This window comes from Colletotrichum jinshuiense, chromosome 1 (genome assembly GCF_051148585.1).
Source record: "Colletotrichum jinshuiense chromosome 1, complete sequence".
Lineage (NCBI taxonomy): Eukaryota > Fungi > Ascomycota > Sordariomycetes > Glomerellales > Glomerellaceae > Colletotrichum > Colletotrichum jinshuiense.
Genome location: NC_139302.1, coordinates 1,934,084 through 1,949,614, shown reverse-complemented (window position 1 = coordinate 1,949,614; position 15,531 = coordinate 1,934,084). Strand labels below are relative to the sequence as shown.

The 15,531-nt window shown below is 56.7% G+C and overlaps 6 protein-coding genes across 6 annotated transcripts; 3 read left to right on the top strand and 3 right to left on the bottom strand.

The window, feature by feature from the left end:
* Positions 1 to 1,024: 1,024 nt before the first annotated feature.
* On the bottom strand, positions 1,025 to 3,277 carry EsH8_I_000510 (DNA-directed RNA polymerase I subunit RPA34.5-domain-containing protein; the record flags this gene model as incomplete). Its single annotated transcript, XM_083267923.1, has 3 exons — positions 1,025 to 1,243; positions 1,412 to 1,887; positions 1,939 to 3,277. The coding sequence occupies 3 exons, from the start codon at positions 3,275 to 3,277 to the stop codon at positions 1,025 to 1,027; spliced, it is 2,034 nt and encodes a 677-aa protein (XP_083118361.1).
* Positions 3,278 to 3,772: 495 nt separating this feature from the next.
* Positions 3,773 to 6,243, top strand: EsH8_I_000509 (polynucleotide 5'-hydroxyl-kinase; the record flags this gene model as incomplete). Its single annotated transcript, XM_083267922.1, has 5 exons — positions 3,773 to 3,821; positions 3,888 to 4,173; positions 4,224 to 4,359; positions 4,409 to 4,699; positions 4,750 to 6,243. The coding sequence occupies 5 exons, from the start codon at positions 3,773 to 3,775 to the stop codon at positions 6,241 to 6,243; spliced, it is 2,256 nt and encodes a 751-aa protein (XP_083118360.1).
* Positions 6,244 to 6,821: 578 nt separating this feature from the next.
* EsH8_I_000508 (uncharacterized protein) lies at positions 6,822 to 7,679 on the top strand (the record flags this gene model as incomplete). The annotated part of the gene is made up of 3 exons (XM_083267921.1): positions 6,822 to 6,973; positions 7,026 to 7,105; positions 7,168 to 7,679. 3 exons carry the CDS (start codon positions 6,822 to 6,824, stop codon positions 7,677 to 7,679), a joined length of 744 nt encoding a protein of 247 aa, XP_083118359.1.
* Positions 7,680 to 7,853: 174 nt separating this feature from the next.
* Positions 7,854 to 9,314, top strand: EsH8_I_000507 (uncharacterized protein; the record flags this gene model as incomplete). The annotated part of the gene is made up of 4 exons (XM_083267920.1): positions 7,854 to 8,047; positions 8,112 to 8,185; positions 8,247 to 8,527; positions 8,613 to 9,314. The coding sequence occupies 4 exons, from the start codon at positions 7,854 to 7,856 to the stop codon at positions 9,312 to 9,314; spliced, it is 1,251 nt and encodes a 416-aa protein (XP_083118358.1).
* A 1,056-nt stretch (positions 9,315 to 10,370) lies between these two features.
* EsH8_I_000506 (uncharacterized protein) lies at positions 10,371 to 10,975 on the bottom strand (the record flags this gene model as incomplete). Its single annotated transcript, XM_083267919.1, has 2 exons — positions 10,371 to 10,848; positions 10,905 to 10,975. The coding sequence occupies 2 exons, from the start codon at positions 10,973 to 10,975 to the stop codon at positions 10,371 to 10,373; spliced, it is 549 nt and encodes a 182-aa protein (XP_083118357.1).
* Positions 10,976 to 14,831: 3,856 nt separating this feature from the next.
* EsH8_I_000505 (uncharacterized protein) lies at positions 14,832 to 15,275 on the bottom strand (the record flags this gene model as incomplete). The annotated part of the gene is made up of 2 exons (XM_083267918.1): positions 14,832 to 15,099; positions 15,238 to 15,275. The coding sequence occupies 2 exons, from the start codon at positions 15,273 to 15,275 to the stop codon at positions 14,832 to 14,834; spliced, it is 306 nt and encodes a 101-aa protein (XP_083118356.1).
* Positions 15,276 to 15,531: the final 256 nt, after the last annotated feature.

Below are 15,531 nucleotides of genomic sequence, written 5' to 3'. Positions count from 1 at the left end.
GGCGATGTGCAGTAAAGCTCCGTTGAGAAGGACCAGGCGCCGCCGCAGTTTGAAATTTGCCCCCTCGCACCAGCGAGATCAGCGCGACATCATGCTTGATTTGCGAACATAAAGGCGCAGTATGCTGCCAACTTGTCCTATCATACTTTTACAAAGGGACGCCCGGGCTGGAAGAGTGGCCACGAGAGCCGGTCGTGGCCAAGATGCCGGGTGGCTAGATGGCTTGTTCTTCTTCACTTACCCTCTACGAAACGAGGCTGGGATTCGGGGCCAGCGGTTATCGAGATAACCTGTCCACGTCAACTGCAGCAACTCAGCCCTGTTGAGATGGACATTGGAAAACGGTTGACTTCAGCATTGTCTCACTTCACTAATTCTAAAGCATCCTGGTTCGGTCTGTTGTTGATTCATTCGGCATCATTGTGACCTGCCTAGCTACCTAGCTGACAAAAAGGTGGCTCTTCATGGGTCAACTGCCTCCCCCGCCTCCGCGACCCATGAAACCCTCGCACAAGAGGCATATGCATTAGGTATCGATCCATCCAACGCCTCAAAAGAAGAAAGCAAGTCAAAAGTCATCCACTCTCTCGAGCACTCAGCCCGTCCGGTTTGTTCATCTAGAGGTGGGCATCCCTGATGATAAGAAGGTTCGTCGTCGTAATGAGACCCAGTGCCTTCCTGGTCGTGGTCGGAGCCAGACCTTGACGGAGCATTGCTGCAGAGGTGAAGTTGACTAGGAGAAACCCGAATCCAGGTTTCCAAAGCTCATAATGTACTTTTCCATCCGGTTCCAATGCAAGAAAAAAAGGGGGGGAACGTGGTCTCTATGAGCCTCCAAAGCGGGCTCGCGTGCAAAAATAGGTCGACAAAGCCAACTGGCACGGCTGTCGAACCGGTATATACTCTGACAGGTGCATGTGTAACTTCGGTGTAGCTGCTAGCGGTATGTTAAGCGCAGCTAGGCCATTTAGAAGCCAGGTCGGAAGCCATGGTGGAATCGCTTTCCTCCGGAGTGACCATACTTCTAGATCTTGGGCACTGGGACAGGCGTTTCCTTCTTATCGGACTTGGGCTCTTCGTCGGGAGTCTTGTCCGACTTTCTCCGCTTGCGCTTCTCCTTCTTGGGTGTCTCCTCGGCGGCGGTAGGGGTAGAAGGCTTCTTCAACTGGAGCAGGGGGAGGGGCACGGCGGACTCGCGACGGATACTAGGAGGTTGAATAGGCGTCTCCTTACGAGCAGAGGCCTGGGAGCTGTTAGGAATAGCTGCCTCATCGGTCTTGGACTTCTTGGAGCCCTTCGACTTGGTCTTGGGCTGAGGGGTCGAGGTCTGGGGGGCTGGGCTGGAACCGGCAGGGAGACTCGAGAAAGAGAAGCCTGCCTTCGGGATGGTCGGGGGAAGAATTGCCGTCACCTTCTTTGCGGACGCCTGGCCAGCGGCATCCAGAGTAGAGCTTTCGGTGTCGCGCTTGACCTTCTTGGCCTTCTTCTCGGCCGACAAAGTCTCCTTCGCCAACTGAGCCGAAGCAGTTTCTTCGTCATCCTCGGGGTGCTTGCGCTTGGACCTCTTCTTGTCCTTCTTGGAGCTCTTGGGCGTGGGCTCGTCGATATCCATGGCATCGCCTTGAGATTGAGTGGCCGCGCGCTTGGCCTTCTTGGCGCTAGGTGCAGTCGCCAGTTCGACATCCTCCTCACTGTCGGATGAGGCGTCGAATCCAATCTTGCCCATGGGGGTGTCGTCGGTGACGCCGATCGGGTGGAATCGAGCTCTCAGACCGGGAGGTTGAGGGCGTGCGGCGCCCTGCGAGTTGGTAGGCTTGACGCGGGGCTCGCCGCCGAGCAAGTTCGTCACCCGCTTGACATGCAAGATCTTGTCGACCTTCTGGGGGGCTAGGTAAAGTCAGCGATACGTTCAATGGGCGCATAGGACGTGGTTCCCACCTTGCTCGTAGCGAGTGCCCTTCTTGTTGGGGATGAGAAGCTGCACCGCCGTGCTAGATCCGACGTCGAAGCCAACAGTGTAGTCCTCCGAGTTGTGTTGGAACATGGCATCTCCGCTCTGGGCCTTGTCCATCGGGATCTGAAGCTTCTCGACGACGCTGATGGGGATAGATGCCGGGGCGGTGAAGTACCAAAGCTGCTTTCCATCAAGCTTGGCCTTGGCGAAGAAATCGGCCATGTCCTTTCCATCCTCATCGCCCTGCGCCTGTCTCAAGACAAAGTCCTTGCCGACGAAGCCAGGGACACTGAGGTCCTTGCTGTTGCGTCTCTTGGCAACAGCAACAGACTCATTGGCCGCCTCATTATCGGATTCCTCCTCATCGGAACTGTCCTCCTTCTCTGAGCTGGACTCCTCCTCCTCGTCACTGGAGCTTGCCTCGCTCGAACTGGTCGAAGCTGGTTCGGCCGACTTGGTGCCATTGACGGCGCGCTTGACTGCGGGCTTGGTCGGCTTCTCGGCCTCGCTGTCAGACTCGCTATCAGAGCCACTCGAGGAGGTAGTAGAAGAGCCATTGGAGGCTGCGGCCTTCTGGGTGGCCTTTTGCGCCGGCTTCTTCTTGCTTGGCTCGCTTTCGCTGTCGCTGTCACTGTCGCTGTCGCTGGTTTCGGACGCTTCCGGCTCGGAGTCTGACTCCTCCTCGGAAGAGCTCTCGGGCTTGATGGGAGCCTTCTTCTTGGGAGTGGGTTTCGTGGTAGAGGCCTTGCGTTCAGAATCGCTGTCGGCGACCTCATCGTTCTTGCCGCGCTTGGCCTTCTTCAGAGGGGAGCTGGCTGGTTTGGCAGGAGCAATCTGGCCATTGATCTTGGCAAAAAATTGGGGATCGCTCGGGCCATCGTCATCGCTGCTGTCATCGCTGGAGGACTCCTCGTCGGAATCGGAATCGGCAGCGCGGGGGTCGAACTTTTGGTTCTTGACCTTGGACTGGGAGCTCCGGGCGAATTTGTTGCGGGATTGGCTGAGAGTCGAGGCCTCCTGGCTCTGCTTTTCTAGCAGAGCCTCCAGAGAGTGAACGCCATCAAGCTTGCGCGACATCGTGCCAGGTGTGGTTTTGAGGGCAGGACACGGGACGGGCGTGGCGTAGTTGGAGGGCGTCGTGATGGCGGAATTGGGCGCGACAGGAATTTTTCGAGGGTCTCTAGATTCCAGGGGTGCACGGGCTGTTGGTGGGGTCCTGGTGCTAGCGGGAACTGAGACGCGGTGAGAGGCAGACGCTGCCGCGGTTCCGGGCTTCGGTGAGTGTGTGGCTGGGGAACGGACCCGCATGAAGGATTTTCCCATGGTGCCTGTCGGAGTATGCACTCCACCACGAAAGCTCTCATCGCGGCCTCTGTCGAACTTGCCTGCCATCTTGGTTTTTTATGAGAATGCGCAGCTAGATTCGGCTCTGTTGGATTGCGTTGGAAGAAATTCAAGAATCCGTGTGTGAGTTTGACAAGAAAAAGTTGTGCCGCGGAAGAAAAATAAAAGCTGACCTTTTGAGTCAGCGAGGTACAGATAGTAGATTGCCAAAGGCAGACGCAAGCCAGAGCAGCTGCCTATTATATCCGTTTACCTCGTGCTTGCCCTTTCCTGTTTGCCTTTGGCGCAATATTACTACAGAACGTGGAAGGAGCTCACACTGGGCACGCCTTCTCATTGAAGCCGGAATCCCGAGTGCCTCCCCGGCTCATTGCTACCGTCGGTGCCGGGACAGGGGACCACTTTGAATGTGTTTGTCCTGCTATCTGCATCGCCTTGTCTACCTAGTTCATCTGGATTTGAAGTCATTCCGCCATGGCGACGCCAAAGCGACGCAAGGTTGAGACCTCTGAAGTATCAAGGCGTGAGTTGTGGTTCTAAGCAACCTCTTTGAGCCCCCTTTTAGGAATGCCTGCTGATTCCCAGCAAGCAATGAGCGCCTTTGCCTTGAGACAACAACTTCTTTTGGCCAGTCCATCTCTATCGCCCGCGGCCCAACCCGAGTCTCAACCGGCTGCCCCTGAGTCCCAGGTGTCCACGCCAACGCCCACACCAAACGGGCGGTCTCCCATGAAGACAAGATCATCAAAGAGGCTTGCTGATAGCGAGAAAACATCAGAGCCTCAAAAAGGAGAGGTCTTTGTCAACCCTACTCAGAACGTCCTCCTGGACAGCCCACTCGTGGCGCAGACATCAAATGCAGCCTTGGCGTCCAAGTAAGCAAACCCTTGGTAATTATAATGACTCCTCGTTGACGTGGTCCCAGTGACGCGACCGTCGATATTGCCGATCTATGGGCCGACAAGTCTGCCCCTCAGCAGTTTTCAACTTTTAGACCGAGTAAAAGCAACTCTCGCAAGCTGCCAGGCGGTGTTCTTGAGCTGAGACTTTTTGAAAGCGAGGTAAACGCCCCTATAAACAGACTGCAAGGCTCCCTGCTGATGTTTGCAGCGCTTTTTGGTATTGGGGAGCTATGGAATCCGTGTGGTTGATGGCGAAGTAATTGTCGCCGGGGCAAGCATTCGGTCTTCCGACGGCACCAAATGGGTTCATGCACCTCACTGCCATGCGATCCCTGTACTGAGGTGTTCGGAAGAGACGAAGCTGGAGCTCCATCCCCATCCTCAAGGCCCCAGTCTTCGAAAACTTGAAAGGCTGTCACCTCTCTTTCGGAGTCTGTGGCATGAGCCAGAAAGGACAAAGTCGAGCAAGCAGGGCAAGAAGACGGACACATACAAGATTGTAAGTACCACTGACGAAATTTGATTATACTAGAAGCTGACTCGGGGCAGATTTGTACCTCGGAAGATGCGCCGAAACGAGCTTTGATCCAGGACCTGCGCTCTCATCCCGCTTGGAATAAGAAACTGGCGGGTCTGACGAAGGCGAAGCAAGACGAACAAGCCCTGAGCGTGATGTTGTGCGGTCCTAAATCGTCCGGCAAATCGACATTTGGCCGAATACTTGGCAACCGCCTTCTCACCGGTGCTGGCCAGCAAACTCGGAATCGGAAAACTCCCCTTTCAGTGGTGGTGTTGGACCTTGATCCGGGCCAGCCAGAGTATACTCCCGCGGGCACTATTGCCCTTGTTCAGGTTAGACAGCCAAACTTGGGCCCCTCTTTTACTCATATTGCGGCGGGTGAGCAGAATGTATCTGTAGTCAGATGCCACTCGATCGCCTCCGTGTCTCCGGCATCAGACCCGGAGCTGTACCTGGAATGCGCGCTGGATCTGTACCACCGCTACACAAACACATGCAGGGGGTTGCCCCTGATCATCAACACACCGGGCTGGGTTCTGGGAACCGGGCTTGACCTCTTAACCGAGCTGGTGTCAACTATCAAACCGACGGAAGTCATATACATGTCCGAAGATGGACCCAAGGAGACCGTTGAGGGCTTGCAGGCGGCGTGTAAAGGAACATTCACAACGCTGCCTTCCCAGCAATCAGAGTTTACCTCGAGAACGGCCGCACATCTGCGGTCAATGCAGGCACTGGCGTATTTCCACACTATAAGAACCCCGTCAAATCAACCGACATGGAATCCGACTCCATTGACATCATCGCCGCCGTTGATGGTCAGCTACAAGGGAAAGAACCGCGGCATATCTGGCATCATCAGCTATGAATATCAACCACCGGCCGACTTACTTGCGGAGACAATCAATGGGTCAATACTATGTTTGGTCGAGGCTGAGGACATAATGGCATTCAGCCGTTTCGCGAATGAGAGTAAAAATTTCGCGCGGAGTACCGACATGATGGACGTGGACGGTGGTGGAGCAACGGCGCTAGACGGAATGATTTCCAGGACACCGGAAGGAATCCCGTTTATCCCTAACTCCGACGCCCAGACATTAGACCCTCATTATTCGCAGACATTGGGTCTGGTACTCCTCAGAGGCATCGACACAAAGAACGGCGTCCTCCAAGTCCTGACACCGATTCCCTTGGAGCGTATCGAGGCAGCCAAAGCAGCGGGGCATCACCTACTGCTCATCCACGGCAAACTTGACTCTCCCGGCTGGGCTTACACCGAGGACCTGTACTACCAATCGTTCAGCAGCAACGACGGGGCGGCGAGAGACGACACGGTGGAGGTCATGGACGAGAATACGGACAGTGACAAGTCGGACGAAGAGCCCGAGAACCCCGAGCTGGCCGGCGACATTAGCGGGACACCGTGGATCGAAGTCCTCCAGGGCCACGAAAAGCGGCCAGTGGGATCGCGGGTGTGGAGAGTTCGACGCGATCTTGGGCGGGCCGGGCCGGGAGCTGAATGAAGTGGTCGGGGAGATTGCTTCGGGCAGGAAATGTGGACAGTCAAGGTGCATATATTAGTGGCGTAGGAGATGCCGCAAACACTGCGTACCCCTCCCGCAGAAATTCCAGGCCCCTCGCCTGCATCACAGGCGCACATTAGACGTGCATCCTTTACGTGCGTCTGCCACTCAGGGCCAAGTCATTACCGTCGAGTCCCTGCATCTGCTTCGCCAACCCCACATCCTATGACGTCCGTGAGCAATCGAGCTAGGAAACTTTCGCAGCATTCCCCAATTGTGCCCCTCCCTTCGGCCCCTCCCCCTCTTTGTCATGATTTCTCATCGCTTAATTAATTATTACCCCAAAACCTTAGCTCTCGACAGCAGCTCGCTGCGCCCCCAGATCCCCAAGGCGCTAAACTCCGGGACATGCCCATCATGGGGACACGACCGTTTAGTATTAAAATTGAAGACTATATATCTTGTGCCTCTGACTACCCCGCGTTGCGCCAATTGACATTATTGACCCAGCTCACCGTGACCCAGGACATTTCTTTATCCATCTGACAAGTCCGGCTCGGCCTCTGTAGTTGCACAACATGTCGGCACTCCCCGAAAGCGAGGTCGATGTCCTCATCATCGGCGCCGGTCCCGCCGGGCTGATGCTGGCGCTGTGGCTGGCTAGACTGGGCGTGAAGACGCGCATCGTTGACAAGAGGACGGCCAAGATCTACTCTGGACAGGCGGATGGGTAAGCGGCCCGGCCACCTCCCCAAAACCTCACCTACTCATCAGCGATGCAGTTTCCAAGTGAGATCCCTCGAGATACTGGACAGCTTCGGCATTGCAGAGCACGTGTGGAAAGAAGCAAACCGCATGCTAGGTCAGTGTGTCTCTTCACGTGCTTTTGGTAAGGGGAGGCTTGCCCGCTGACACCCGGGGCAGAGGTCAGCTTCTGGAACCCCGACGAGGAGGGCACGATCCAGCGCAGCGCGCGCGCCGCCAACACCATCCCGGGCCTCTCGCGCTTCACCGAGTCCGTCCTGCACCAGGGCCGCATCGAGCAGCACTTCCTCGACGCCATCCGCGCGTCCTACGGCTCCGACGAGGAGGCGCTCCGCGTCGAGCGCATGGTGGTCCCGACGTCGCTCGAGGTCGACGAGGCGAAGGCCGAGGACCCGGACGCGCACCCGGTGACGGTGACGCTGAGGCACCTGACGGAGGAGGAGGCGACGCCGACGCAGATGCTGAGCAACCTCAGCGACGGCATCTTCAGGAGCAACCTCGCCGACGACGACGTCGGCGGCATCCTCGACAGGTCCAAGGGGCGCGAGGCGAGGGACGAGGTCGTCAAGGCCAAGTACGTCGTCGGGTGCGACGGCGCGCACTCGTGGACGCGGAAGACGCTGGGCAAGGATTTCGAGATGAAGGGCGAGACGACGGATGCTATTTGGTGAGTCCTCTCTTTGCTCCGCAGGGGCTGTGTGTGCGCGTGTGACCCGAGACCAACGGTGTTGTTCAGGGGTGTGATGGACATCGTCCCCATCACAGACTTCCGTGAGTTGAATCCCGAGACGTTGCGGTCCGTTCCAGGGCGCTGACACCTCTTAGCCGACATTAGATTCCGCACCATGATCCACAGCACGTCGGGCGCGCTCATGATCATCCCGCGCGAGAACAGGATGGTCCGGCTCTACATCCAGCTGAAGGAGGTGTCGGTCGGCGGCGGGCGCGTCGACAGATCCCAAATCACCCCGGACCTGATCTTCAAGACTGCGCAAAAGATCTTCAGCCCGTATAAGCTGGAGTACCACTACTGTGATTGGTAAGTCGAAGGGCGTTGTTAATGCCGGCCCTATCGCGAGGCCGCGGTGTTGACAGCCCACCAGGTGGACAGCGTACCAGATCGGTCAGCGGACGGGCGACCACTTTAGCAAGCTCGACCGCGTCTTCCTCGCGGGAGGTGAGCGCCCCCCCTCTCCCCCAACACGTCATGACAGCTCAACTCACCCGCAGGAACCCAGACGCCGTCCACACCCACTCGCCAAAGGCGGGCCAGGGCATGAACGTCTCGATGCAGGACAGCTACAACCTCGGCTGGAAGATCGGCCTCGTGTGCAAGAACGTCCTGCCCCGCCACGTCCTGTCGACCTACGAGCTCGAGCGCAAGAAGATCGCAAAGGACCTCATCGCGTTCGACGGCAAGTTCTCGAAGCTCTTCACGGGCCGCCCGGCAAAGGACATCCAGAACGAGACGGGCGTGTCCGACGACGAGTTCCAGAAGGCGTTTCACACCAGCCGGATGGTATGTTTACATGCCCGCTTCCTCATGTCGCATGTCTTTTTTTCATTTTCTTTTGTGATTGACGGCTGACATGTGCGTGTTGCAGTTCACGACTGGCGTGGGAGTCACCTACCAGCCGACCGTCCTAGTCGCCAGCCAGCCCGGGGAAGGCGCCGACAACGAGCAGGGCCTGAAGACGAGCGCCGCCAAGAGCTCGCCCTCGCTGGCGACGAACTGCAAGGTGGGCCAGCGCTTCCCGTCGCACAGGGTCATCCGCCAGTCCGACGCCCGTCTCTGGGAGCTGCACCACAAGCTGCCGTCCAACGGGCGCTTCCGCCTCGTGGTCTTCGGGGGCGACATCTCGCAGCAGGAGCCGCGCGACAGGACCAACGCGCTCGGCGCGTGGCTGTCGTCGTACCTCCCGAGGCTGCCGACCATCCTGCTCTCGCCCGGCTCGGACCCGCACAGCGGATCGATGAAGTTCAGGACGGACGAGGACCCGTCCGTCGTGGACGTCCTGCTGGTGCACTCGGCGCCGCGGGAGCAGGTGGAGATGCTGCGGGATGTGCACGAGGCGTACCATCCGTTCGACGGCAAGCTCGGCTGGGACTATGACAAGATCTTTGTCGACGGCGAGACGCTCTACGAGCAGCCCGAGCGGGCGTACGAGAAATACGGTGTCGATCGGGCAAGGGGGGCAGTTGTTGGTCTGCGGCCGGATGGGTATGTCGGCCTCGTCACGTCCCTCTCGCACGAGGGTATACAGGAGATCCAGAGCTGGTTTGATGGCATCTTCCAGAACAGTTAAAAGTATGGCTCATGTTTGCCGCCATGCTGAGTAATTAAGACCCGTGGTGAACGTATAAATGCAATGGCCATCTCTGGAAAAGCGACCCTTCATTTTTAAGAATATTGAGATTGATTAAGTGGAGAAGAATACGACAATCCAAACCGGCTCCCGACAAATGATCTAATTTCTATGATGACGAATACGAATGAAATCCAGACAAGCCGATAATCGATTGCGAGCGTCGTGTTGCCGCGGAGGGCGATGCCCTCGGATTTTCCTTTATTCCGCCCCCGAAGTCTTACTACCACCCAGCAGCCTAACCCCTCCCGTGAGACAATAACACGAACACACTGCAAACACTTCACAACTCCTTCACCCCATACACCTTTTGTCATCTCATACCATTTCCATCTCATAATATCCGTGGCCGTCCGTCATCTGTCGTTCTTGCAATTTATCCATCATCTAGGAGTCTAGATGATGATGCTTGATTGCTGAAACTGACGCGACGCGAATAGCGGTGACTCAATCCCTCGCTATGGCCATCAACACCCACCCAAACCCGCGATCCCACTCAAACCGTCGCAGAGAAAAAAGAAAAAGGGGAGAAAGGTGAACCCAAAGATGGAAAGAAAGAGAGAAAGGAAATTTTGGTCTATACCATAATACCGATTTTGGTCCCTTCCCAAACGATGCCAATATGTTGGCTGGTTCTCCGATGTGAATCAACCAAGGAAGAAACGGGCGAAGGAAAACAACAACATCACCCATCCCAACGCCTCCGCTTCGTCGACCGTCATTTCATCGAGCAAAGATGAACTGCCTGGATTTCCCCTCAGCGCTTGCAGCCGGGTCGGTCCAGCTTGAGCCAGATTTCGAGCAAGGGGCAACGACTCGGTGCTGCGTTACACCGAGGCATCCAGGGTACGTCATATCCGGGTTATATCCGAAGATAAGATAGGCGCACCTTCCCACCTGCAAGCCATCACCAAATGGATGAAGGTGAGGAATCTCGTCGTGGTCGCGACAAGTGTCGCGACCAGTCACTGACCGAATCCCAGGACACCGGCGGGACTAATTCGCGAATTGCCCGCCGACGCCTAGAAGGTCTATGGCCTGATCGTTATCGGCTTGCTCTTGTGCTGGCGCGCCACCTACCCCGCCGGGAAGCAGCTGGTCGACAGCGGTTATGGAGGCGCCTGCACGTTGAGCTCGGCGCTGCTGTCTTTCGACAGAGCCGATGGCATCACTGCCGTCGATCTCGAGGTCAATGTCGTCAAGAAATTCCCGGAGGCGCGTCTGGGTCTCTGCCGACGCCTGCGCATGAGGGACGGTCCCCTGCGAGGTGATACTACCAAACCACACCGTTAGCCGAACGAACCGCCACGAGATCGAATGAACACTATACGGGTGGAGGACGATGGGTGACAGAGTGGGACGAGAGGCTTGTGGGCCGTGCCAGAATTGCAAGGTGGTAATGTAGTCGTCTTCGACGGCCAAGCACCACGGCAATTCGGGACAGGTCCAGACCTTGCGGTCCTCGAGTTTGGGTCTCGTAAAGTGTCGAAGACACCGCGAGCTACTCTGTGGAACAGGAATCTCACTTACGTATCGGCGGAGCCCTGCTCCGCGACGTCAGAGGCCATGGTGGCGGTCCCGTCCCGAGGAGATTTCGTCATTTTGGAGTTTGGAGGAAAGGCGGAAGGTCGGCAACAGAGAGTGAGCAAGAGAGAAAGAGAGAAGGGCAGAGAGAGAGAGCAGAGTCTGGCTATGCGCAGAAGGTACGATTGCTACCCGGTTCGAAAGGAAAATGGGGTTTGCAAGGCGGCGGCGTGGACCACGGGTTCTGCTTCTCAGGGTTATGAGGTTGCGGCGGAAAGGAAGGTTGGAGCTGGTTGGCGTAGGCGTAAGGGGAGTGTGATGTAGTAATGCAGCACAACTTAAAGATTCAGCTTGCCTCTGTGTTGTCAAGAACGGAGCGAGTGCTTGGGTGCGTCGTGAAGACAGAAAAATTACGCGGGGAACGGTGGCAGTTTTGAGGTTGGGTGTGTGGTGGTGCTGGGTGGTGGTGCTGGGTGCTGCTGCTGGGTGCTGCTTGGCTGGCAGGGGAGGTGGGAGGTGACCGCCCTGACTGTCCGCAACAGACGTTACCGCATCTCTTGCGCCTGCCATCCGGTGTGAGGAGTAGCTTGCTCAGTTGCGCGGGCAGAGTGCTGTACGGGTATGGGGCGGTGGGAACCAGTGCACTGTGCTCGCCGGCCAGTATCAGCACGGTGCTGATGGGCCATGAGGAACTCCTCTCCCTTCCTTTCCCCTACGTTTGACCGTCACCGCGTTAAGGTTGAACCCTCTTCCTCCTGCATGTCTTTTTCCTCCTCCCCCCTCGCACCGTGCTGTGGATTCTTACCACCGCAACACCCTCTCCTCTCTCCTCCGCACTGAGATCCCCCTCATCCATTATCGTCAGCACCTAGCTGTACCTGCACCCGCACCCGCACCGCACCCCGGGAGCTACAGAAAAAAATAACCACCCAAAACCTAGCAAGAATACGACAAACAAGAAGAAAAGAAAAAAAAAAGTTGCCAGGAACGGCAACCACTCCCAAGTTGACGCACCTTGGCTTGCCTTCCTGGCGCGCGCACTCTCACTCTCACTCTCACTCTGCTTCCCACCGTCCCCGTCCCAGCCAGCTTGACCCGGGTTGCCTTGGCTCCATTTTAATTCTCTCGTCTTCTGGTCGTGTCTGACCTTACCTTACCTTTCCCCTGGCCGTGTGCTGCACAGAGCTGCCTGGCCCGCCCCCCGAATGTCATCACTCAATGGCACTCAATCTCAATGGGCCTTCCTCCTGCGCCCACGCTCGTTCGTGTCGTCCCTGCCACCGACGCCCGCCAGCAAACTCTTTCTTGGCGTATTTCAATTGCGTGAAAATCTCGTCGTCCGAGGACACAATCCTGCCCCTGGGTAATGGGCACGGAGCAAGCAGACTGGGCGTGTTTAACTCTTCCATTGACTCAATGGGTGGTCAACGGCCCCAGGTACGACAAGTGCCACGAGTGCCACGAGTCCCTAAGGTGCCCCCGAGCTTCCGAATGTGACTAAAAAAGTTACGCCCGCCGCCTCCTGTGTCATTCGATTCCCAGAGGCGAGCTCACGATGGCTGCACCTCCACTGATTTCCTTGGCCCTGTCCTCCTCCTCCCCTCGCCTCTTTCTCGCCCCCTTCTCACCTTTTTCTCACTTCTTGCTCACCCTTTTCTCGCCTTTTTCTCACCTCCTCCTTACCCCGTCTCCACCACCTCGTCCCCACCTCCTCATCTCGTCCTGGCCTGCTCGCCTCCCCATCTCCTCATCTTCTCACCTCCTCACCTCGGTTCTTCCTTACCTCACATACTTGCTTGCCTAAGCTCCGGCGGCCTCAGCCACATTCCCCATCGCCGCACAAGGACCACGCGCGACTCAGCCTTGCTTCGCCAACGGACGACCAATCGCTCCGCCGGATACACAAGCCCCCTTTGCGCTCGACGAGGCGCATTACGAAGGATCGCGGTCAAGTCTGGTTCGATTGGCGAGATAAGCTCTCCTTCTCCAACTTGTTCTGAAAATTTCCATCCCCAGCCGCACCCGTCTCTCCCGACTTGGTACGTCAACCGGTACTCAATTGTAAGAAAGGAAAAAAAAACTTTTTCACTCGGCAGGTTTCAGTCTAGGTTGCTGCTTACACGCGCGATGCGAAAGTCCGAATACGTGTTGACTGCGCGCATGGTTCAAAGTGCAATTACATGCTTTGGGCGCCGCCTATGGGGGGATGCATCTTGTCTGCATGCGCGCATCTGCAGATCCCGAGTGCTGATTGACTCGTTTGGTTGGCCGAGGCTGACAGAACGCGACAACCAAAAGGAAAGACGAGGAAATAATAAAAAAATTCTTCAGTCCTCATTCACTTCCCATCCCATCCATCCCCCCTCCCTCCCTCCCCGCACAGCGTCTGTCCTCCCGTGCTCCAGGCGCTCGTGTGCTCGCCTCCCCATCCACCAGCCAGCCCACCAGCCAGCCGCCCCGCCCGCCGCGCTGGGCCGCACGTCTTCCCGTCGCCTACAATTTGCCTGGCCGCTGCGCTGCCTGATTTGCCCAACGGCCGCGCCCAAAGCACGGCTCAACGGCCGCCACTCTAATCGGGGCCCCCTCATTGTGGAGAAATTTGTTCCATCGGCGAGAACGGGTAGGGGAGAGGAGAAGAAGGGGAAAAAAAGTCGTTGAAGTAGTTGAACTTCATCACAGAAAGACCGTTATTCCACCCCCCCTGAGAGCTCGTCGCCCGCCGTCAAAATAAACTACAACTTAAAAGTCGGACGAAAGACCGGGTCCGGCCCTCTTTGACGTAAAAGTCTGTGCACTCTTTCTTGTTAAGGCATGTGGGCTTTTGGTGCCGTCGCCACGGGATCAACCCAAGGATGACCCCACGAGCCACGAGCTTCCAAAGCTTGGGAAAACCGTAAAATTATGGGTCAAAGGTGGCGAGCGGTGGCGTACCTAGTTCAAGCCCAAACTGAGACCCAAGCATCCGACGTGATTGTTTTATTATAGAACAGCGACTTTTATTAAACACACGCAAAGGAATCGTAGACATGTTGAAACATCAGCTCTAATATGACAGGGAAGCGGGGCAAAAAGTAGAAATACTATCCCCGGACATTCATCAAGCCGATCCGCGGCCGGCTTTCACAGCCCCCTTTTGATCCAAACCCCGAAGCCCAGCCCTCGTCTCATTGGTTTTCGACGCCCTCCCCCCCTTTTTCTCACAAGAAAAGAGCTGACACGCTCATCAATCATCCCATTCCCCTCATTTCATACCATTCCGACCGCATCTTCCTTCGTACCGTCGTGCTAGCGACGTTTCTCAGCATCCAGAAGTCCAGCTCATCCAGCTAGCTGCTCCGACCTCACACCTGCGCCTGACCCAGCTAACCCAACACCACCAAGCACGTCGTCCATGAAACCGCGGCCGCCGAAGCCTCTTGCGCAATTGCGACAAACCCAATTCGAAAGCCCAGGAAATCCAAGTCTATCGCCTCGCCGATTCTATCCGTCAATTCTATACACAAAGTCTATCCCGTCTATACGTCTATAACACGCAAAAAATGCCTCCGAGAGAGACGAAAAAAGTGATTGCTCTGAGGAGCGCTCACAAAGGAAATCTATCAACCCGCTGATTCAAACGCCTTCGCTCCGTCAGCACGGCCCTCACCAAACGTTGCCAGACGTGGGACAATGGACTCACCAAAAGCTCACCCCGTACTCGGGGCCTGTTTTCCACTCATTGTTTCCCAAGACTGGACCGAGCCGAGGACACACGGTCATACCGCCCGGCGGCTTGCCGGGGTGCATCTGTGGGGCTGAAGCTGGCTCAGCCAATCGGGGCTAGCACCGATAGACCAGTCTCAAAGGACCTTGTCCGCCATGTTGAAAGCCGTCGAGCTACCGCCTGGACCAAGGTCCGGCAGTCAGTCACTGATGATCTGGTAGCACCGCGACCTAATTAGGGAACTGAGCCCCGACCCCGCGCAAGTTCACCGGCATATTGCCGTTGTGCAACCCGCCCGCGGCGCCGCCGCCGACCCCGCCAGCGCCGAGTCCGAGCTGGTCGACGCTCGCAATGGCGGCATTCACTTGCTGAGACGGGCCCTGCTGCGCCGCGCCGTAGCCGGTGCAGCGGGCAAGACTATGGTCCACATGGTATTGCTGAAGCCGCGCGCTCCTCTGAGCCTGAGCGTCTTGCCGGTCGGTGATCCTTACCAGCCCACTACCGCTGCGGACACAGACGTAAATCAGTACGATACGACCCAGCCAACTAGGCGCTATATAATGGGGAAGGAGGGTCTAATGAGTAAGAGAAGGGAAAGGCGGCGACTGCAACTTGCAGGTCGTTATCGGAACGTACGTGTGGGCCGAGCCATGCGCGGGAGCTGTAGAAGACATAATTGATGAGAGTTGAGAAGTCGGTCTCGGAAAGGTAATACGAGGATGCGTGGACTTGGTTATGAGGTGAGTTGTAGAAGGACTGGGGTGGCCAGTTGAGATGAAGTGAGTTGCTGGAGCCGTGCCTTTTGCAAGTAATAGAGGTAGAGAAGAGGGGCGAAGCCAAGGTAAGATAAGCAACGTGCTTGAAGAGTACCGGTGTATAAGGTAGGTGGATGTTTTGCAACAGAGTGCGCTAGTAGTAGATGCTTGTACA